The sequence below is a fragment of the Xenopus laevis genome, chromosome 8S (assembly GCF_017654675.1).
Source record: "Xenopus laevis strain J_2021 chromosome 8S, Xenopus_laevis_v10.1, whole genome shotgun sequence".
Taxonomy (NCBI): domain Eukaryota; kingdom Metazoa; phylum Chordata; class Amphibia; order Anura; family Pipidae; genus Xenopus; species Xenopus laevis.
The window spans coordinates 4,025,000-4,048,300 of record NC_054386.1 but is presented as its reverse complement, the minus strand read 5'-3'; the positions used below and the strand labels follow the sequence as shown (position 1 = coordinate 4,048,300).

Sequence of the window (23,301 nt, the reverse complement as noted above, 5' to 3'; positions counted from 1 at the left end):
TAGCAGGCTAAAAATGCAAAAATACAAATATATGTATATTGATTTGATTATTTTCGGCTATATAACCCTTTGTTTCTATAAAAAAAAAAAGACTATTGTACAGCAATGCTAAATCAATCAAAAGCCAGTCTTATGAAAAGGTAATGTTTCTGGTACCTTTGCTAATGAAATTACCTTATTTAGCAGAATAAAGCACAGATTTTTATTTATAATAAGAATTTGACATCTATCTGTGCACAGCCGAAATTGATTTCTAAGATGCATGGGCAACATTACCTTGGCAGCAGCCGCCAGCAGATTGCTTTTCTTCTGAGGATTAAGACCTTTCTCCTGATCATTATTTTTAGCGGTTTTCTCGCAGTCACTGGGTAATGACAGATGATTTCCAGCTTCCAATCACTGTAACAGGGTTTGTGAATGGGAAGGAAATAAAAATTAAAAGAGCATGGGCTAATATTTGGACATTTTATAGGGGACAGTTACATCATGTGTTACCTTCCTAATGTATCTGTGCATGAGATGTAGCCCAGGCCGATTCACCAAGGGGGTTATTTACTAAACTCCAAATGCAAAAATTCAGAAAAATTCGTAATTTTTTTTATAAAATCAGACTTTTAAAAAATCACAAATTTTCGGAATTTATTAAACCCAGAGGATGTAAAAGTATGAATCAGAAAATCCGGCATCTCAGACCTGTTGAGGTTGCATGTAAGTCAAGGGGAGAAGTCCCAATGATTTTTTGATGTGCACTGGGTTTCGTGCAATACCCCGACATTTTTGGGTAAAAAAATCTGAAAAAACTTGAAAATCGGATGAAAAATCCAAAAAAAACATGAAAATTAGATTTTTTCCCCGCAAAGCAAATTTTCTGGAAAATGTAATAATAAATAAGCGTAAAAAACCTGAGCAGATTTGATCGGGGGTTTGTAGCAGAAAATATTGAGATAAATTCGGACTTTGATAAGTAACCCCCTAGGTGTCCAATCAGGGGCATACATTATATGGAACCACCTTCTTATGTGGTCCAGTTTGTGCTCTACACCAGCGATATCATTAACCGTTTTAATAATCTTAGACAGTGGCTGTATTTTGTCAGTTCAGTTTCCATTTGGATGTCCAGTTGGGATCCGGAAACCCGTTATCCAGAAAGCTCCAAATTACAGAAAGGGCACCTCAGTTGTAATAAAATAAAGAAAACAGTACCTTGCACTTGATCCCAACTAAGATATAATTAATCCTTAATGGAGACAAAACAATCCTATTGGATCTAAGCAATGTTTCAATGGTTTTATAGTAGATTTAAGGTATGGAGATCCCAATTCCTTATCCAGAAAACCCCAGGTCCCAAGCAACAGGACCCATACCTGTATTAGACATGTAGGGGGTTATTTATCAATTTCCAAATTTATCTCAATATTTTCTGCTACAAACTCCGATCAAATCCGCACGATTTTTTGCACATATTTATTATTACATTTACATGAAAATTTGTTTTGCGGGGAAAAAAAACAGATTTTCAAGATTTTTTTTGATTTTTAATTAGATTTTCAAGATTTTTTTGGGATTTTTCACCAGAAAACGCATATTTTTGCCGAAAACTCCAAAAACTTTGGAAAAATCATTGGGGCTTCTCCCATTGATTTATATGTAACTTCGACAGGTCTGAGATGCCGGATTTTCTGTTTTGGACTTTTCCATCCTTGGGGTTTAATCAATTCCGAAAAATTTGTGATTTTTTAAAAGTCTGATTTTATCAAAAAACAAAATCACACATTTTTCACGATTTTTGCATTTGGAGTTTAGTGAATAACCTCCTTAGTTAAAGTTCCAAGGACAATGACTTGTTTGGTGCTGATATCTCTTTTAGTTGCATTGATCCTTAGCATAGGGGCTGATGGCTGATTTTATTGGAGCAATTGGTATTTGTTGGGTACCATCCCCATGGTATAGGCCACATAAGTGAAGTTGAAGCACCCGTTAATATCTGTTGAAGATATTTCTTTATTGATGTTAGTGGGGTGCTGGCTGGATTATATAGGTCATTGCATCTGGGAAACCCAGCAATGTATATTTAATCTCCTTTCACTTATGGATGGAGTCCAGCTAAACCTCATCCTCAGCGCTCTGCAGAGCCAAGTGTTCTGATTCAAAATGGCAAAAATTTTATATTATCTGCCCAGTAATCCAATAGTCAGATGTTTAGGTTCAGATTGATGCAATTCAAAGAGAATATCTATAGGATTTGTGTGCAGAGGACCAGACTACTTTCATGCTTGTTATTCTTTCCTGGGGATTCTAAGAGTATCAAAGGGTGAAAACCGATTCCCTTTTGATCCAGGCACTGGTTTATTGTTATGAGTAATAACTATGGTTCCTTTCTTACAATAATCTACCTTTCAAGGCAGTTGATTGGTTAGTTTACTACCATATATACTCGAGTATAAGCTGAGTTTTTCAGCCCCCAAAATATGCTGAAAAACTCTACCTCGGCTTATACTCGGGTCAAGTGCAAAAACGGTCGCGGAGTCTAAGAATAGTCGCCGGCGTCCAAGAATAGTCGCCGGTGTCCATGAATAGTCTCCAAGAATATTCGCCGGCGTCCAAGAATGGTCGCGGCATCCAAAAACGAGACGCTGGCACCTCCAATGGGAGCAGAAACCCTCAATTTTTTGATTGAAACTTACCAGAAGCTGCTGCATTTCTTACCCTAGGCTTATACTCGAGTCAATAAGCTTTCCCACTTTTTGGAGATAAAATTAGGTACCTCGGCTTATACTCGGGACGGCTTATACTCGAGTATATACGGTACTTCGACTCCCCAGTCTTCCTCTGAATGCATGCTCTAAATCAACATCCATTTTCTGCAATAATAAAGAAATGCTTTTTGGCAAGTGACTCTTACATCTCTCACCTAACGGCTGCCTCTTTAACTTCCTTTCTGACACTTTTTTTTCATCTCCTCAACACACGGGAGGTTATTTATCAAAGTCCGAATTTATCTCAATAATTTCAACTACAACTACGATCAAATCCGCTCGGGTTTTTTACGCTTATTTATTATTACATTTTCATGATTCGGATTTTTCACCAGAAAACTGCAATTTTTGCCGAAAACTTCGGGGCATTGCGTGAAACCCAAACCCAAACCACATCAAAAAATCATTGGGACTTCTCCCATTGACTTATAAGCAGCCTCGACAGATCTGAGATGCCGGATTTTCAGATTCGGACTTTTCCATCCTAGGGGTTTAATAAATTGCTGAAAAATTCGTTAATTTTTAAAAATCCGATTTTATATAAAAAAAAAATCTATTTTTCGTGATTTTTGCATTCGGAGTTTAGTAAATAACCCCCACTGTGTACAGAGTAACCTGAGGGAGGAAACCTTTCAACTCTTTATTTTCCCTTCGTTCTTTCCTTAGCCTTATCTTGTGACTCCTATATTGTTTTTCCATCCACAGCAAAACTATTCAGATCAAAATATTTGATGACGAGGAGTATGAGAAAAACAAGACTTTCTTCATTGAACTGAGGGAGCCCCACCTTGTGGATCTGAGTGTACAGAAAGGTGGAGTAGCTACTAACAGCCTTCGCTTGTAACTCTGCTCCCTCTAACCTCTGTGCTTTTCTCCTCCTTTTCCTCCATTCTTTGTTTTTGAGCTTCAATTAAAATAAATTAACTAATTTAACAACTCTTTTTTTTTTTTCCTACCCCTCTCTTTAACAATGCTGTGTGTGCATATTTGATAGCATCAGACTTGTCAACATAAGGCCTGAGCAGCTTGCATTCGTTTCAGAATCTTAAGGATTTATATAAGGAGTGTTAATAGGCATAGAAAACTTTTTAAAGGGCATATGAAGGCAAAAAAATAAAATCCCATTTTCACTTTCTTTAATGCAAAAGAAACCTATCTCCAATATACTTTGATTAAAAAATATGTACCGTTTTTATAAGAAACCTGACTGTATGCAATGAAATTCTCCCTTCATTTACTGCTGTGGATAGGATTTGTCAGACGGTCCCTAACTGCTCTGCAGGGAAACAATCATACTTATGAACAGCAGGGGGAGCCCCCGCCTTACTTACCAGCCATGCAGAACTCAAGCAGCTTTGTTTGTTTCCCTGTAGAGCAGTCGGCGACCGTGTAGCGATTTGTATTGGATTTTATTTTTGCCTTTACATCCCCTTTACTGTTTCCAACTCCAGCTGCAGGGACAAAGATCATGGAGCCAGATTTAAACAGATAAACTGGGATTCTATTTGGAGGATTATTTTGCTGCAGCCACTGGTTCTGCAGAGTTGGAGAAGGTTTGTATTAAACAATACAAAAACTATAAAATCCACATTAGATTACATGACAACACAGGACCCAGTGCAGTCTGTATATTCTGATTATTAATCAGTCTTGCTGTATCGGCTTCTGGCAGATATTATTTGACTTGTGCTGTTTTGATCATTTATGACGATCCCTAAGCAGCCCAGACCACACTGAGCATGTGCACAGTCTTGGTCTTGCAAAGATGTATAACAAAGTTACAAGATGGTGACCCCCTGTCGCCAAATTTGAAAGCATAAATCATTTGTTTAATTCACCACCCCTAATTTGCATATGCAAATTCGGATTTGATTTGACCGGGCAGAAGGATTTGGCTAAATCAGAATCCTTCTGAAAATGCAGAATCCTGGCCGAATCCCGAACCGAAACCTGGATTCCGGGCATCCCTAGTAAAAATGTTTGCACTTGGAGGTGCCAAATGTTAGGTACCCCCAAATGATTGTATTGACTTACCTGAAACCCCGGGTCGGTGCTCCTATCAGCAGAAAACTGCACCGGCCCGGGGGTTATACCAGTGAGCACCACGGAGCCATCTTCTTCCTGCTTCCTCTTTCTTTGCGCGGTTGCACATGAGCAGTTGAACGAAAAGCTGAACTTCAACTAAAAAGTCGGCTATTTTGTTCAACTGCGCATGCGTTTGCTCGGGGGAATTTGAAGAAATAAGAAGCCAGAAGAGGATCTCTCTGTCGTTCTCACTGGTATAACCCTGGGCCGGTGCAGTTTTCTGCTGATAGGAGCACCGGCCCAGGGATTTCATGTAAGTCAATACAATCACTTGGGGTGCCTAACATTTGGCAAGTGCAAACAGACCTCCTTTAAGGGAACTTGATTTTTCTGCTCATAACTTTTGAGATTGCTAATTGCACAGATGCAGCTGATCAGCATGCTTTATTGCGTGTGCATTTTCCCTATGTTCCTATTTGAATGTACAGCAATGCAGTCAGCATGTCTCTGATGATGCCCCAGTGCATGTACATGTACAAGACCCTACTCTCCGCCCTATAACTTGTGTGATACTGCCGTACTGATCAAAATAAATACAAGTGAGTGCCAGAGGAATATTCTACATTATTTCTATTTCATCTAAACATATTTGTCATCATCCAGTGATCTCCTAAATGCAGAAATCTGCACCCGCTGGACTGGGTATAGGTGCATGTTTATTAATAGATGAAAAAACAATCTTCCACCCCATTCATTTGCACCCATTACTGAGCATTTTATGTAGAATTGTAATGTCGCATATAAATATGTCCATGAGTCTTGCCTTGTGAATTTGCACCAACAAGGATAGGATTGCAGCTGTGAATTCATAGTGGTGCAAGTTACAGATTTCTGTTGCCAAATATTTAATTGTTGCCTCATTTAATGGATGCAAAATTGAGCATCCATTGACACCAATGGGTGAATTACACACATAGGAACACTGGCCGTAATTCATGATCTCTTTTAGTAGCCAAAAGTGACTTGCCAAGCAAACCAGACACAGGTCCTGTGGACATTGCACCCATCACAACTTGTGTGGTTATTCTTTTGTACACACAATTATGCTGAGATTCTGGAAGAAAAACACAAAGATTTGCCTCTGAATATTGCACTTCATTCATATATTTGGCTTCTTATACTAAATGCATATTGTAATATAGAGTACAGCTGATAAGGTTGAACTAGTATTATGTATTGCTCTTGATATTAGGGATGCACCGAATCCACTATATTGGATTCGGCCGAACCCCCGAATCCTTAGTGAAAGATTTGGCCAAATACCAAACTGAATCCGAACCCTAATTTTCTTATGCAAAATAGGGGTGGGAAGGGGAAAACATTTTTACTTCCTTGTTTTGTGACAAAAAGTCACAGGAGAGGCGCATAACATTTCAGCAGAATACTTTTTTTCTTGACTATACACATTTCTTCACTGCATTTGCCTTCAAAATGTGAGTACAGGTATGGGACCTGTTATCCAGAATGCTCGGGACCTGGGGTTTTCCCGGATAATGGATCTTTCCGTTATTTGGGTCTTCATGCCTTAAGTCTGCTAGAAATTCATTTAAACATTAAATAAAGCCAATAGGCTGGTTTTGCTTCCAATAAGGATTAATTATATCTTAGTTGGGATCAAGTACAAGCTACGGTTTTATTATTACACAGAAAAAGGAAATCATTTTTAAAAATTTGGATTATTTGGATAAAATGGAGTCTATGGGAGACAGTCATTCCGTAATTCGGAGCTTTCAGGATATCGGGTTTCCGGATAAGGGATCCTTTACCTGTAGTATAGACGGGATATGATTTTTTTACTCACCTTACCTAATATTACCCTAATTTTACTTTAGTTCCCAGATAGACAACTAGTATAAAATCCACTTCACCTTCCTGACTAGTTGCTTTAACCCTTCGTACAGTGTTGCTCTTGTTCCCTCTGCCCACAGGCCCAATAAGTCATTTCAGCATCTTCTAAGACAACATCTCTGATAAGTTAATCGCCCGTGAGAATGCGACATTTCCTTTTCCACATCACCCACATCAAAGAGGCTAAGATTATCCAAGGGAAACTTAAACGTTGCATTGTGACTGCAGAAAATTACAGACATAGGGGTTGATTTATCAAAGAGTGAAGTTAATAGTGAAGTTCCGCCACTAGAGTGAAATTCCGCCACTCTCCATTCATTTCTATGGGATTTTTATAGGCGTATTTATCAAAGGGTGAACTTTCACTTTCACCCATTGATAAATACGCCTTTCAAAATCCCATAGAAATGAATGGAGAGTGGCGGAATTTCATTCTAGTGGCGGAACTTCACTCTTTGATAAATTTACCCCTGAGCATCGAAAGCCATAAAGCATCCTTGTTTGAATATTGTCCAGAACTTTATTATGACTTATACTTTAACACACATGTAATCAAATGTTCCTTTACCCAACAGGCATCCAGGGCTTGTTGCATACACAGTTTATTTACCAGTCAATATTACTCATTAATGTGACTTGCCAACTATATCATTTATGGTTAAAGGACATCATTTGACATGTACTGTATGTACTGGAATGTCATTTTTCATCTTCTAAAGCAGCTCTGGGAGGGGGGGTCGCCGACCCCTGTGTAAACTGTTCTAAATTGATACATTTAGTTGATACATTTCTTATCTTTGTCCCTGCTAAGCACACAACTTTTACCAGTGTCGAGCAGCAGTACATTGTATTTTCGTTACTTTGATACACTTTCAGTTTCTGTTGTTACTGTTTGATTAATAAACAGTAAAGGCTAAAGGGGAACTATCGCGAAAATGAAAATGTAATATTAGCTTCAGCATACTGAAATAAGAAACTTTCTAAATACAATCAAGCGTCAAGAGTGAGTTTATTGTCATTTCATCCATATACATTTGTACAGTACACAGTGAAACGAAACAACATTCCTCTAGGACCATGGTGCTACACACAACATAGATGTACCGGATAGTGATGGGCGAATATATTCGCCAGGAGCGAATTCGCAGCGAATTTGCGTGATTCGCCGCAAACGAATAAATTCACGAAAAGGCAGCGAAAATTCGCTGGTGAAAATTCGTGAATTTTTCACTATTTCGCTGGCCTTTTTCGTGAATTTTTCACTATTCCTCTCTCAGCATCTGTTTCTCTTCATTCTCTCTTCATGCAGCAGTTGGGTGTCAGATATTCACTGACAGTTAGATCCAATATATCTTATAGGGGGGCTCCTTTTGCCTAGAAGATGTATTAGAGCTCACTCTATTAAACTCACCAGACATCATGTCTCTCTACATGCAGGATTTGTGCAAAAGGCAGTTATTTTGTTACATTTTGTTTGTACTGGAATCAGTTATTTGGGGCAGAAAAGGAAAAAGTTGAAAAAATTTTGTGATGAAAAATCATGTGATTTCCCTACCCGCCCCTAATTTACCTATGCAAATTCGGATTTGGTTCGGTCACGCACAGGGATTCGGACGAATCTGAATCCTGCTGAAAAAGGCCGAATCCTGTCCGAAACCCGAACCAAATCCTGAATTGAGTGCATCCCTAGTTCAAAGTTTCATAACCTGCAAAATTTTGTAAAATGGACATGGTAATTAGGGGGTGTGGCTACAAATGTGGATATGGTCAAACAAAATTGGACGCGCTCTCTGCAGCAAATCTTTTTGTACAATGATGTCAGATTGCGTTTATTGCATCACTTTGAATCAACTGGCTGGATTTCTGTCCGGTTTTTTCAATTTTTTAAACTGGACAGAAAGTTTTAAACAGAAGAAAAACTGAGACGTCTAGTTCAAAACCCCATATATCTCTATCTATAGTATGCCTGATGAGTAATATGAGTATTATACAGAAATCAGTTATTCGGAAATACAGCAATGCTCATTTAGAAAACATCTTACGTCATGCGCATAATGAGTAGAGATGCACCGAATCTACTATTTTGGATTAAGCCGAACCACCGAATCTTTTGCAAAAGATTCAGCTGAGTACCGAACCTAATTTGCATATGCAAAGGGAAGTGGGAAATATTTTTTACTTCCTTATGTGACAAAAATACACACCAATTTCCCTCCCTGCTCCTATTCGCTTCGGCCGGGCACAAGGATTCACCTGAATCTGAATCCTGCTGGAAAAGGCCAAATCCTGAACCGAATCCTGGATTCGGTGCATCCCTAATATTAGGGGTATTTAAAGGAAAACTATACCCCCAAACAATGTAGGTCTCTATAAAAAGATAGTGCATAAAACAGCTCATATGTAAAATCCTGCTTCATGTAAATAAACCATTTTCATAATAATATAAGTTTCTAGTAGTATGTGCCATTGGGTAATCATAAATAGAAAATTGCCATTTTAAAAAATAAGGGCCGCCCCCTGGGATCGTAGGATTCACTGTGCACACAAACCTACCAACAAACCATACATGTTAGGTCACATGAGCCAATTAACAGACAGAGTTGTGTATTTTGCTTCCACACTTCTTCCTGTTACAGTTAGAGCTGCAGTATTTCTGGTCAGGTGATCTCTTCCTGTTACAGCTAGAGCTGCAGTATTTCTGGTCAGGTGATCTCTTCCTGTTACAGTTAGAGCTGCAGTATTTCTGGTCAGGTGATCTCTTCCTGTTACAGCTAGAGCTGCAGTATTTCTGGTCAGGTGATCTCTTCCTGTTACAGTTAGAGCTGCAGTATTTCTGGTCAGGTGATCTCTTCCTGTTACAGTTAGAGCTGCAGTATTTCTGGTCAGGTGATCTCTTCCTGTTACAGTTAGAGCTGCAGTATTTCTGGTCAGGTGATCTCTGAGACAGCACAGACACCATCACACAATGGTGGCTCAAGGCAAGAGTTGTAATTTGGTAAGATTCTTTAATATGCCACTTAATATAATATGAACTATCTGTTGCTTAAGTATTTATTTTGGGGGTATAGTTTTCCTTTAAGTAGTAAATCTAGTAATGAATGTGCTACATCTCAAGCTGCCCGTGTATTTATTTAGGGAAGCCTGTGAGGGAATACAGCTGCATAGGGGTGGATAAAATGTCCTATGAGTAGCGTTGCCAACTTTTGTTCAGCACTGGCCCATCATTGTTATCTTTCCTGTAACATTGGCATCAAGCTTCAGTTTCACTTGCTGGGCCAATAAAGTACCTGCCAGTTGGTATTTATATATATTGCAAGAATTCTGCGGTGTAACAGCTAAAGAATGGATGTGCCCTTTACTGTAAAACCCAGAGACAGGTGTGTAGACATTAGCACTTGGGGACTGATACCTGAAAACAGCGTTGGCCCATGAAAATCTGTAATAGTTGTCGGCTTTTTTTATTTTTCATCAGACCATGAGAAGCAATTTCCCCTGTAATCTTGTCTCCGTGCTGTGTGGCGAGCGCAGTAAATTGCAGATCATGTTCTCTGCATGGTTGGTGCTTGGCTCCTGTCCCCTTTAGCAAAAGCAACGAGAATTACAGCCAGAAACCAACCCGTTCAAATACATGTGGACCTGTACTGAAAAATAATCACCATTAGCTGCAAGAAGCATTTACATAGCTGTGAATTCTAGAACCACTGCTCCTACTGTTATTTATTATTAGATATATGTTTAAATGTATCTATATATCTGTGTGTATATGTGTATATACCTCTGTTTTAAAAAGGGCAATTTTCATTAAGACCTAGTGGAGTTAAGGTATTTAATTTTTTGATCCAAAATACCTCCTTTTGAAGGAGAATATTTTAACAATCACCACCCCTCCTCCGAGGTGGGATGTGGTCAATCCCAATGTACAAGGGATACTGTCATGGGAAAAACATTTTTTTCAAAATGAATCAGTTAATAGTGCTGCTCCAGCAGAATTCTGCACTGAAATCCATTTCTCAAAAGAGCAAACAGATTTTTTTATATTCAATTTTGAAATCTGACATGGGGCTAGATATTTTTTCAATTTCCCAGCTGCCCCCAGTCATGTGACTTGTGCCTGCACTTTAGGAGAGAAATGCTTTCTGGCAGGCTGCTGTTTTTCCTTCTCAATGTAACTGAATGTGTCTCAGTGGGACATGGGTTTTTACTATTGAGTGTTGTTCTTAGATCTACCAGGCAGCTGTTATCTTGTGTTAGGGAGCTGCTATCTGGTTACCTTCCCATTGTTCTGTTGTTAGGCTGCTGGGGGGAAAAGGGAGGGGGGTGATATCACTCCAACTTGCAGTACAGCAGTAAAGAGTGATTGAAGTTTATCAGAGCACAAGTCACATGACTTGGGGCAGCTGGGAAATTGACAATATGTCTAGCTAGCCCCATGTCAGATTTCAAAATTGAATATAAAAAAATCTGTTTGCTCTTTTGAGAAATGGATTCCAGTGCAGAATTCTGCTGGAGCAGCACTATTAACTGATTTATTTTGAAAAAAAATTTTTTCCCCATGACAGTATCCCTTTAAAGCCAGTAGCCAAACATTTTTTGGAACAGGGCCACATACTTCCTACCTTTAAGTACATTGGGATTGACCAATATTTGACCAATATAATTCTGAAGCTAAATATAAAAAAAGTATTTTAGAAATAATGCATATAAATTGTTTATTTTTTTGTGCCTTTGACTGGCGGCCATGTTTACGCAATATATTATACTGTGCAGTTTTTCTCTCTATATACCACTGTTTCTCTTATGTTCCTACAGGAAAACCATAAGGGTTAAAATTATTGATGAGGAGGAATACGAAAGGCAAGAAAGTTTCTTCATTGCCCTTGGTGAACCGAAATGGATGAAGCGAGGAATATCAGGTGTGAACCAACTACTATTCCCCATTTTCCCACACCTAAAATCAAACCAGTAATGGCTTTTTTTTCATCATTTTTTTTAACTTGCTTTTCCTCTCTTTTTTTTGGTAAATCAATTCTCTTCTTCCTCCTGTGTATTCCTGCTCTCACCCTTTTTCGGTCATCTATGCCTCAACTCACCTCCACCCTTTTGTTTTCTGCATTGTTTTTAATTAATGTCTTAAAATTCATCTTCTCGTTAACTTTATTCAATTAATGCCACTATAATAACATATTATGGCATGACTTCCATTCACAGTGCCACGGCTTTAGACCCTGCATTCCATTTATTTGTGATTTGAGGATACAATGTTTATTATCCTGATGGTACTTTGTGTGCTCCCCAAATGCTTGTGAACTGGGGTCATTTATATCTGTAGATATAATTATAGCACAGGGCTGGCCAATTTGGGGTTCTTCAGATGTTGTACTAAAACTAAATTTTTTTTTAATATTTTTAATGTAATCATATACTCTCTGCATTAGTAAAAGACCCCTCAGCATTTGTAAGTTCAAGTCTCTCTTAAAAATGTATGTTCTCGTTATGTCTGGGTATCCTCCAGGTACAAGTGCTTTCACGTGATTGCCTAAGCAGAGGAGCTGGCTATTTTGGGCAATTTGCCACCACCACGGAGCTGCTTATCATAGATTCCAATAAATGCAAAATAGCACCATCTGCCACTGTCTTTAAAGGGATACTGTCGTGGGACAACGTTTTTTTTTCAAAACACATCATTTAATAGTGCTGCTCCAGCAGAATTCTGCACTGAAATTCATTTCTCAAAAGAGCAAACAGATTTTTTTATATTTAATTTTGAAATCTGACATGGGGCTAGACATATTGTCAGTTTCCCAGCTGCCCCCAGTCATGTGACTTGTGCTCTGATAAACTTCAATCACTCTTTACTGCTGTACTGCAAGTTGGAGTGATATCACCCCCTCCCTTTCCCCCCCCCCCAGCAGCCAAACAACAGAACAATGGGAAGGTAACCAGATAACAGCTCCCTAACACAAGATAACAGCTGCCTGGTAGATCTAAGAACAACACTCAATAGTAAAATCCAGGTCCCACTGAGACACATTCAGTTACATTGAGTAGGAGAAACAACAGGCTGCCAGAAAGCAGTTCCATCCTAAAGTGCTGGCTCTTTCTGAAATCACATGACCAGGCAAAATAACCTGAGATGCACCTACACACCAATATTACAACTAAATAAACTTGCTGCTTCAGGAATGAAATTTTATATTGTAGAGTGAATTATTTGCAGTGTAATTAAGAAATAAAAACTACATCATAAAAATCATGACCGAATCCCTTTAAGCACTTTTTACACTCTACTTTGCTTTGTACTTCCATGGTTGCACACTAAAATGTACCATAGTGTGCTTGTTTGGTTTACAGAAACTTGTGTGTGTGTATATATATATATATATATATATATGTGCAGTGTGTCTCTAGCCTAAAAGCACAAAAACAGTCTGCTTAAATAAAGTTCTATGGATTTTTTCATAATTTAGGGTCCCAGTCTGATTACTCGCTTTACTGTCAAGTCAATCAGCAGTTTTCAGTTCCAAGGAATTATATCGATATAGAGTATTGTTTTCAGGGTCCATTAAATATATTCATTATTGTGAATATTCTAGGAAATGCCTTACAGCTCTGTCTAAATCACTCCAACCCTCTGCATCAGCAATGCATTCCTAATCTAATTTTCTTGTGATTAAATTGTGGAACATTTATTAAGGTCCTGAGTGCTTTCGTTATATATTTAACTGGCAAATAGGCTTAGCGTTTCTTAGGATTTGGTGGAGAAGAAAGGAAAGTTTGTTTAAAACTAAATTCCTTGTAGGCCATTGGGTTATTAGTTTGAGAGTGGAATATACCCACAATGATAATATGACTGGCTTGAATTGAAATGTGAGCATTGGTCAGCAAACCTGTTATTAGCAATAGAAGTGCCATTAGAAAGGTGCTAAAGGCTATAGGTGCATTAAGGACAGCCATTCTCCCCATAACTAAGGCTGTGCCCTCTAGTGCTCCAAGCACCCCATGGGGACAGACCAGTCCTACAGTTTGGGAACCACAAGATTATGTACCCCGTAATTCTGACTGTTCAGAGCAGTTCAATTTGTAGTACGCAGTCAAACTTTTCTAAGGATGCACCGAATCCAGGATTCGGTTCGGGATTTGGCCAGAATTCACCATTTTTCAACCGGATTCGGATTTGGCCAAATCCTTCTGCAAGGCGAACCGAATCCTAATTTGCAATCGTGTGACTTTTTGTCACAAAAAAAATGTTTTCCCCCCCTCCCACCCATTTTTTACTCGCAAAACAAGGAAGTCAAAATGTTTTCCCCCTTTCACCCCTATAATAAACAAGGCTGGCGCTAGGGAAGAGAATATCCAAGGTACTACAGGAAGACTGTGGGCTCCATATGAGGTTGGACATCCCTAACCGATACCAAAATATCAAACACAATGTAATTATTTGTACTTTGTCATTTTACTAAGAACATTTGCTGATGAGGAGGCTCAACCCTCTGTGCCCTGGCCTCAAACCAACTTATTCTATTGAGAATCAGTCAGACAACTCAGGAACAAACCAATACTCCAAATATATGCATCAGGATGCAAATTAGGATTCGGTTCGGTATTCGGCTAAATCTTTCGCAAAGGATGCGGGGGTTCGGTCGAATCCAAAATAGTAGATTCGGTGCATCCCTAAACTTTTCTTGCTGTTTGCTATTTTCCAGCAATAGTGTAATGCTCTACATTTCACATTCTATGTTTGGATCCGTAGACACAAAAATACAATTATTTTTACGTTAGCTAGACTTTAGCTTGTCTCATGATCTCCAGAATGATCCCAAAAAGAAAAAAAGGGCCATTATATGTTAAATAGGTCATTTGCATATCAGTCATGTGAAAATGTGACTGTAGGATAACCACAAGTAAGCCGATACACTTAATTATACCACACGGAAAGCAATCATATCTTGTGGAAGGCCAACAATGATTCAGTAGGTCAAATGCAGTCTTATGAAATTGCCCAATGGTCTGTGAGACCCCACCTTGGAACAGTGGTTGTTGAGTTTGGTCAAAAATGGTTATTGTTGATTCCTCTAGCTCAGCAAGATTATAAATGTAAAACCATTATGGAAGCACAGTATGAGATTAATGGGGTTATTTATCAAGGTCCAAGTTTATCTCAATATTTCTAAGTTAGAAATCCAAGCAACTCTAAATTCCCAAATGGACCTTATTTATGAAGAAAAAAGCCTGAAAAAATAGGGTCAGGCAAACTTCGGGGCTTTTCCCGAATAGTTAGAAGTTTTCCACAATAACTTCGAGTTTTTTGCACAGAAACCCAGAAATCATCGGATATCGGTACGGACATCAGCGCAGACACTGGGACTTTCCCCATTGACTTATACAGGACCTCAAGAGCTTTTAGATGCCGGGGTTTCAGATTCAGAGTTTTTAGACCATTGGACTTTAATAAATCTCCAAAAATTCGTAGGTTTTTTTTTTTTGCTCCGAAAACGACGAATTATTCGAGGCTCAGATATTCGGACCTTGATAAATAGGGCTTCTGAGGCATAGGGGACACCAACATTTCTGAAGGCAGATGAGATTTTAATCTTAAATAAACAAGGCTGGTGCTAAAGAAGAGAATATCCAAGGTACTGCAGGAAGACTGGGGGCTCCATATGAGGTTGGACATCCCTAACCGATACCAAAATATCAAACACAATGTAATTATTTGTACTTTGTCATTTTACTAAGAACATTTGCTGATGAGGAGGCTCAACCCTCTGTGCCTTGGCCTCAAACCAACTTATTCTATTGAGAATCAATCAGACAACTCAGGAACAAACCATATTTTCCAATACTCCAAATATATGCGTCAACACAATTGGTTATGTGACAGATTTCATACCAGACTAAAAGGATTTTCTCTATTGTCAGTGGGATTATTAATGAGAGCTGGCAAAAACAAGGGATACGGTTAATTCAGTTCTTAGCTCCTTTTGGTACATCTTGTTTTTCTATTGTCTGCGAGTGATTGCCGTTAAGAGCGCAATACTTTGGTGCCAAGAGACTCTGCATAAACTCGAGTTATTTCCATCAAATTAACAGCAGCGCACATGTCGTATATTCCCTAAATGACTAGTGGTAATCTCATTAAAACCGTCTTGGGAAGTGGGATATTAAATGTATGTAACCAAATTAAAAATGTTTAAAAAAAAAAAAGTCAAGCTCATTTGCCATCTAGTTTCATGGAACTTAATCTAAATCTCGTGAATATGATAGAGGATAATCCACATTTGATAAAATGTCCTCATTACAGTATGTGTATTAATGATCACATTCAGAAGCAAGATGGTGAAACAATTACAGTTAAACCCAGTGATCAGAAGTCTGCTGCCCTCCTGCTGAATTGTGAATGCCAACACCTGTTGAGGATGCCGAGAACTAGAACTGAACGTCAGCTGGAGGGCTGTAGATTAAATGTCCTCTAAGGACCTTGGACTGGCGGATTTGCAGTAAACATAAACGCTGAACTATAGTTTAATGTTCTGTATCAGACAGTCCATTTGTTGGACTCTTGTTTAAAGCACATGTTCACTTCATGGGCCTCCACACATACACTTGCCCCCCCCCTGGATCCTGCACCTCAGGGGATGATCCATGTGTGGCAAAATTTCAGGAGAGATGCACAGTGGGGGGTCTTTATGCTCGGCGGTGTTCTCCTCTCTGGTGGACATTAGGACCCTCCTCCTGACGCACTGGTAATCCAGCAGCCACAGCATCAGCGCCGTGAGCAGGAAGCGGGGCAGCAGCAGACAGTCACCTGTTTAACAAGTTTGCCGTTGTGGGGCCCCGCGCAGTGCAACAAGGTGCTTAGCCTGACTCGTCTGCATCCAGCTCCAACCCCCTCGCTGGCTTACCTGCCGGGAGGGGGGGCAGGAACACTAGTACGAAGAGCACAATTGCTCTCCCACTAATAAAGCTGAATTTCTCTTTAACAAACAGAAATTCAGCTCTTAAAGGTACCAGAAGTGGCTTTTTGCCGCCCCTGGAAATCTATCTGGCGCTGCATTGGCGGGAGCCTCGACTGCACCTATATAGGCACACATTTAAATGAAAAAGATGACTCCACCTCTGGACTGTAACGCCTCTCTGTACTCCAGCCCCGGGATTACCTAGCGCTAACCTACAACCACATCACGGCAAGCGCAATTCATGGCAAAAGGCAAATATCACTGTCCCTCTGGCTATCCCCGACCCCTCCCTCCTCTGGGCTATGTGCCGGGCATCTACCGGGAGCTGGCACCCAACTACAAGCAAAGCACGATGATGGAGAGCTCCACTTAATCCCAAAAATAACACTTGTTAAAGTCCAGGGTGCTTACCCAGAAGACCCTTCCTTTGCATTAGGGTCAGCAGAGTAATTGCCAAAAAATCCAAAAGCACACTTTTTTGTTTAAGTTGTATCAAAAGTGGTTTAATAAGCCCATATACATAACAAAAAGGGCAATGTTTTGGACCCCTCCGGGCCCTTTATCAGTCTTTGATAAAGGGCCCGGAGGGGTCCGAAGCGTTGCCCTTTTGTGATGTATATGGGCTTAATAAACCACTTTTGATACACAAAAACGTGTGTATCCGGATTTTTTTGCCAACTACAAACAAAGTCACCACCGCACCCACTGCTCCCAAACAGGCACCTTCCTCTAAGGCTCCCACAGCTCTGGCCGCTGGTGCTACCTGCCCTATGCACACACTGACACATACCCATACAGACAGCCGGACAGGTAGATGTGCAGCAGTGACAGACAAACAACGGACAGACATACTCATACTTTACTATACCTGCTTACACACACACACACACACAGATATATTGATGAAACACAACAGACAGATAGATGGTAGAGGGATGGACAGAGAGACAAATGCAAGAAGCAGAAAGATTTAGAATAGAGAGACAAAGAGCCACAGGGGCTCATTCAAGGGCAATAGTTTTACTACTACTTTACCTACATGCCCCACCCCCCTGCAAAGTTTTCTGTGGACGCCTATGGTTCACTTATACCTTTTTGCCAGTTCTTTCTATCTGAATACATGGGGGGTAATGGGCAACTAAGTCAAAAGCCAGAAGCCAAACCTTAATACTTGCATATGCCAAAAATGTTGCCCAGTAATGGCATCTTTAGCTGGTTGTAGTAGATCTTCAGCAAAGTGTTGTCTACAAATAACTCCTAATTGTTTATTATTATTATGCAGATATCTCTAAGTAATAGCTATTAATAAATAGGTGGTGGTAGTTTGACTGGATTTAAACATAAATATAGTGATGGGCGAATTTGTTTCGCTTTGATGAAAAATATGCAAATTTACTGAAAAATTTGTGAAAAACTTGCGAAACGCATTTAAGTTAATGGGCGTCAAAATTATTTTGATGCGCATCAATTTTGAAGCCCGCGACAATTGTTATACCTACACCTATTTTAGCCAAATGCATTGAAGTCAATGGCAACAAGTTTAATGCGCGACAATGTTTATGCGCACCCAAAATTTTTTGAAGCGGCGGATTTTTCACCACCGGAATTTTCACTGCAGTTTCACGAATTTATCCGCCGTCGTCAAACCACAAAAATTTGACGTGTATTCGCGCCTGCCGAATTTATTCCCCCATCACTACATAAATACATAAAATGATATCTTCCATGGAACTATAACAAAACCCTTACGATGCTATAACAGTGATAGGTATTTGATTGGATAGATCCCTCATCAGTAAAGTCCAGACACCCCTGCCTTATAATCTGTTCTCAGGTAATAACAGTCCATTGATTGAGAACTTAAACAAATGCAGAGTTTTTTTTTCCTAACAGCAAATGAAAGCAGTTGAGAAGCAAAAGATTTTAGCTATTTTGACAGCTTAGTTGAGCTTTCTTTTCACTTTCTGGCATTAGTTTACTCTTCTCGGCTCCTCGCTTTTTGAGGGGCCGATTCACTAACTTCGAGTGAAGGATTCGAAGTAAAAAAACTTAGAATATCGAAGTGTTTTTTGGGCTACTTCGACCATCGAATGGGCTACTACGACTTCGAATCGAAGGATTCGAACTAAAAATCGTTCGACTATTCGACCATTCGATAGTCTAAGTACTGTCTCTTTAAAAAAAACTTCGACCCCCTAGTTCGCCATCTAAAAGCTACCGAAATCAATGTTAGCCTATGGGGAAGGTCCCCATAGGCTTTCCTAATTTTTTTTGATCGAAGTATATTCCTTCGATCGTTGGATTAAAACCCTTCGAATCGTTCAATTCGAAGGATTTTATCGTTCAATCGAAGGAATAATCCTTTCGATCGAACTATCTGCGCTAAAATCCTTCGACTTCGATATTCGAAGTCGAAGGATTTTAATTCCCAGTCGAATATCAAGGGTTAATTAACCCTCGATATTCGACCCTTTGTGAATCGGCCCCTAAGTGTTGACACTATTTTGCACTCTTGGAAAGGAGCAGGACCGAAAACGTATCCCGATAACCTATTCACTGTTACTGCCTTGTTGATTTTTTTTTTCTTTAAATGATATGACGGCTTCCCTGAGACGTCTCTGCATGAAGCAAAGGTGCCGCTGTGCCCTTGAACGTGTGGGTCAAACTCCGTGTGTTGAATCCTCTTCTCAAGTTCTCAAAAAAATTTGAGACTGGGAATCTTCACATATCAACTATCACTTCAAATTAATTGTGGTGCTTGAAGTCCCAAAGGCCAGAAGAGCCCTTCGACTTTCTCTTAATTAAAAAAAGCTCTGAGGAATTTATGTGTAGGATGCAGAAGCAGAGGTAAGGGAAAGCCTGTGTCCGCATACATTGAAAAAGTGCTTGCCCTAGATTTATCAAGCAATATATGAACCACGAGAAATAGTTTCATAATGCAATTATTATGTTACAAGGCCAATCCAATGTGCACTGTCATGGTTGCCCAACAACAATAGCCCTTTTCTGACCTTGGCTTGGCTTGGGCAGACACACAGATACTAGTAAAAGTAAGGGACAGAAGGGTGGGCAATATATTGTTCAAGAGATTTGTCATTTTTAGGATGACGGCTTTAAGATGACAGTATATATGAAGCTGATGTACCTCAGGAGAATTGGGAATGGAAGACGGGTTGTAATCAAGGTTAGAGTTAAAGAGAGGTGCGTAGGGGGCAAATGACAATAGAAAAGGGCATAAAGTCATCAAGAATGATAATAGAAAACTAGATGAAAAGCTGAAGTTGAGGACTTGCACATGACACACGCTACCTAAGGGCAGAGACGCACGATGCGATTCGAGGAGATTAGTCGGCCGGCAACAAATCTCCTCTTCTTTGGGGTGACTAATCTCCCGAACTGTCTCCCCTGCCTTCCCGCCGGCTAGAATGGAAATCGCCAGCGGGATGGCACTCGGATCACTTTGTTTTTCGAAGTTTCCTCGTGAGGCGACTTCGGAAAACAAACCGCTCAGAGTGCCATCCCGCCACCAATTTCCATTCTAGCCAGAGGGGAGGCAGTTCAGGGAGATTAGGCGTAGAGGAGATTTGTCGCTGGGCGATTAATCTCCCGAATCGCAGTGTGTGTTTCTACCCTTAGTAAGGTTTGGAGTGTTTCTTCTCAAAGCCTGTTGCCTCATCAAATTGCATGCAGGGAGAAAGGATTTGGAAAACTTACTGAAATTACTTACATTTATGAATCTGATATGGCCAATAATGTTTTATAGGGAAGTAGCTTTCAACCGGTCAGTTACAATTTCTAAAGCTTATAGACTTCTTCTGGACAAATATGGCAGCCCCTTCATAGAGGAACGGGGGGGAGAAGATAGGTAATGTAAAAGCATTGGGCAGATACCTTTATGGCAAAATGATAAATAGCATGCAAAGACAATGTTATGAGAGATGTAGAAAAAAGGTTTCATTTCTGGTGTCAGTATCTCTTCAAAGAGGATATCCACCTGTTGCAAAGCCCTTCCAAAGGGATAGGACTTTGGAGAAGAAGGAGAGCACCCAATATAAGGCTTTAAGAGGGGAGTTAGGTGCCTTCTCAGTCTCATTGTCAGCCAACCAGATTACTGAAAATAGTAATTCCAGTGATCTAGACATACATAGTAGCATTTTTACTCTCTCTTTCTCTTCTGCCGACAATCTTTGCACCTGCACTGAGCCCAGAAATGGGAAATTGCTTAATTTTAATTCATTAAGAAAGCATTTTTAAGCAGCCTATTGGATAGTGTTCTTTTGCATAAAAATGATCTGATATATATAGATCAGCCAAACAAACTTGAAAGAGATGTGCGTTTTTTTGCACAATAAAAAAAAAAGAATTCAATATTATGTCAAGTCTAAGATGCCAGATTTTCGGATTCTGACTTTTTCCATCCTCTGGGTTTAATAAATACTGAGAAATTCGAGTTTTTTTCATCGCTAAAAATTCGAATTTTTCAAGTTTTTGGCATTCAGACTTTAATAAATAACCCCCTTGTAAATATTAGTGCAATGTTTATTAAGAACCTCTCCTGAGATAGAGAGCTGGACTTCAAGCAACATACTCATTTCTTTGAGTTATTGTGTAGAACTTTTTATTCTCTCCAGCCCCACATAAAAAGTGTTTGTTAGCTACACAGCACACAACTCTCTTGTCAGGGCTCGAACACCCACAGCAAATAGTAACTTGGGTATTTGCATTCATCCGAACAAAAAGAGGATAAAAGTGAATATATGAGAAGTCAAGGCCGCACATGCTGCCTGTGAATTGCAAAGAGTTGCCTCTCAGTTCTAAATCTCTAACCTCTTCATTTTGATTCCTACTTCATTGTTGTGAAGAGCGCCATGTCATATAATAAGTGGCTGGCGCTATACAAAACTCAACTTGCACATTTTTCCAGCCGTTGTCTGAATAAAGGAAACAACAAAAACCAAGTTGGACATAAATGTTCACGTTATAAAGAGCTGCTGATGTCTCAACACTTTGTCACTGATACAAAACATGTCAGGGTTGATCGCCATCGTTATAGTTGTCTTATAATCACATTAAAACAGTTTTACATTTTGAATCAAATTATTTCAAGTAATCGTATGTGCAGAGAAAAATAAAAATAAATTGATTTTTCAACTCCATTGTGCTTAAAAGACTTTGGTTTCAATGATATGCTCCAAGGGCATTCAATTCCCCCAGAAATGGTACATGCCAACCTTTCATTGATTCCTAAACCTGGGAAAGACCATTCATCAGTCCAGAACTACCGTCCTATATCAGTGATTAATGTGGATATTAAGTTGTTTTCCAAGATATTAGCCACGCGTTTAAACCAATATTTACCAAGTTTGATACACCCAGATCAGACAGGCTTTATTCCTGGCCGACAAACAACTGATAGCATTCGTAAGTTAATCAACATAATAGCAGATGCGAATACTTCCCATTCTCAATTATTAGTATTGATGTTGGACATACAAAAGGCTTTTGATAGCGTGACTTGGCCATATCTTTTCCATATTCTCCCTAAATTTAACATTTCTGGTCCCTTTTTGGAGGCTCTTAGAGTACTCTATCAACACCCTATAGCATACATTAAATTTTTGAACCGTCAAACTTTACAAGTACCAATTCACAGGGGGACTCGTCAGGGGTGTCCTTTATCCCCTTTACTTTTTGCTTTAGCAATGGAACCATTAGCCCATCTTATCCGCAATGATGTAAACATTACAGGATATGTCAAAAATAATCAACCCCACAAGCTGAATCTTTATGCGGATGACCTATGTTTAACTTTAACCAAACCCCTGACGAGTCTCCCTAACTTATTCTCACTCTTAGATACTTTTGCCAAGATCTCAGGCCTCCGGGTTAATGTTTCAAAAACAGAAGCCCTACCGATTAATATCTCAAAACCTCACCTGAAATTATTGGAGCTGAACTTTCCATTTCACTGGCGAACTACTACGGTTGACTATCTTGGGGTTAAAATTACGAAAACATATCAAACGTTATATTCACTTAATTTCCCTACAATGTATAAAAAATTACAACGTTTCTTAACAGATTGGAATGCTTTGCATATCTCATGGTTTGGACGCATAACCGCGGTGCGCATGATTGTCCTCCCTAAGATACTATATTTATTTAGAGCCCTTCCTATTGCTGTAAAGTCCCAGGATCTTATGTTGCTACAGAAACAAATATGGCAATTTATATGGCAACATAAATACCATAGAATTAATAGAAATGTATTGTATCGCTCACGACTGCAAGGCGGTCTTAAGGTCCCCTACATAAGAAATTATTACTGGGCAGCTAGAATCGCACAAATAATACAGTGGCATAATGACTCAGGAATGCTCAGATGGGTAGAATTTGAGAATGATTCAATTTATCCCTTGCAAGTTAGAGCACTACTGTGGTTAACTACGAACAATATACAAAAATACCCTATTACTAACCCCATTGTTAAATTTCATATGCAACTTTGGAAATTGCTTAAACCGAGATTGTTACCAGTGGCTACTAATAGTTACATGCAAGCTCTGGTAGGAAATCCAGATTTCCCCCCAGGGATGGTTCATAGCGATTTTCAATGGTGGGCCTCTCAAAATTTCAATAAATTATATGATCTATTG

General features: G+C 39.4%; 1 protein-coding gene across 1 annotated transcript in view; it reads left to right on the top strand.

Moving 5' to 3' along the window:
- The first annotated feature begins 3,461 nt into the window (after positions 1-3,461).
- Positions 3,462-23,301, top strand: part of LOC121397575 (sodium/calcium exchanger 3-like) — a 34,751-nt gene continuing 14,911 nt past the window's right edge. The window contains exons 1-2 of the mRNA XM_041574500.1: positions 3,462-3,568; positions 11,499-11,602. Coding sequence (XP_041430434.1) covers positions 11,584-11,602 — 19 coding nt within the window. The 5' untranslated portion in view covers positions 3,462-3,568; positions 11,499-11,583. The remainder of the gene's footprint in view (positions 3,569-11,498; positions 11,603-23,301) is intronic.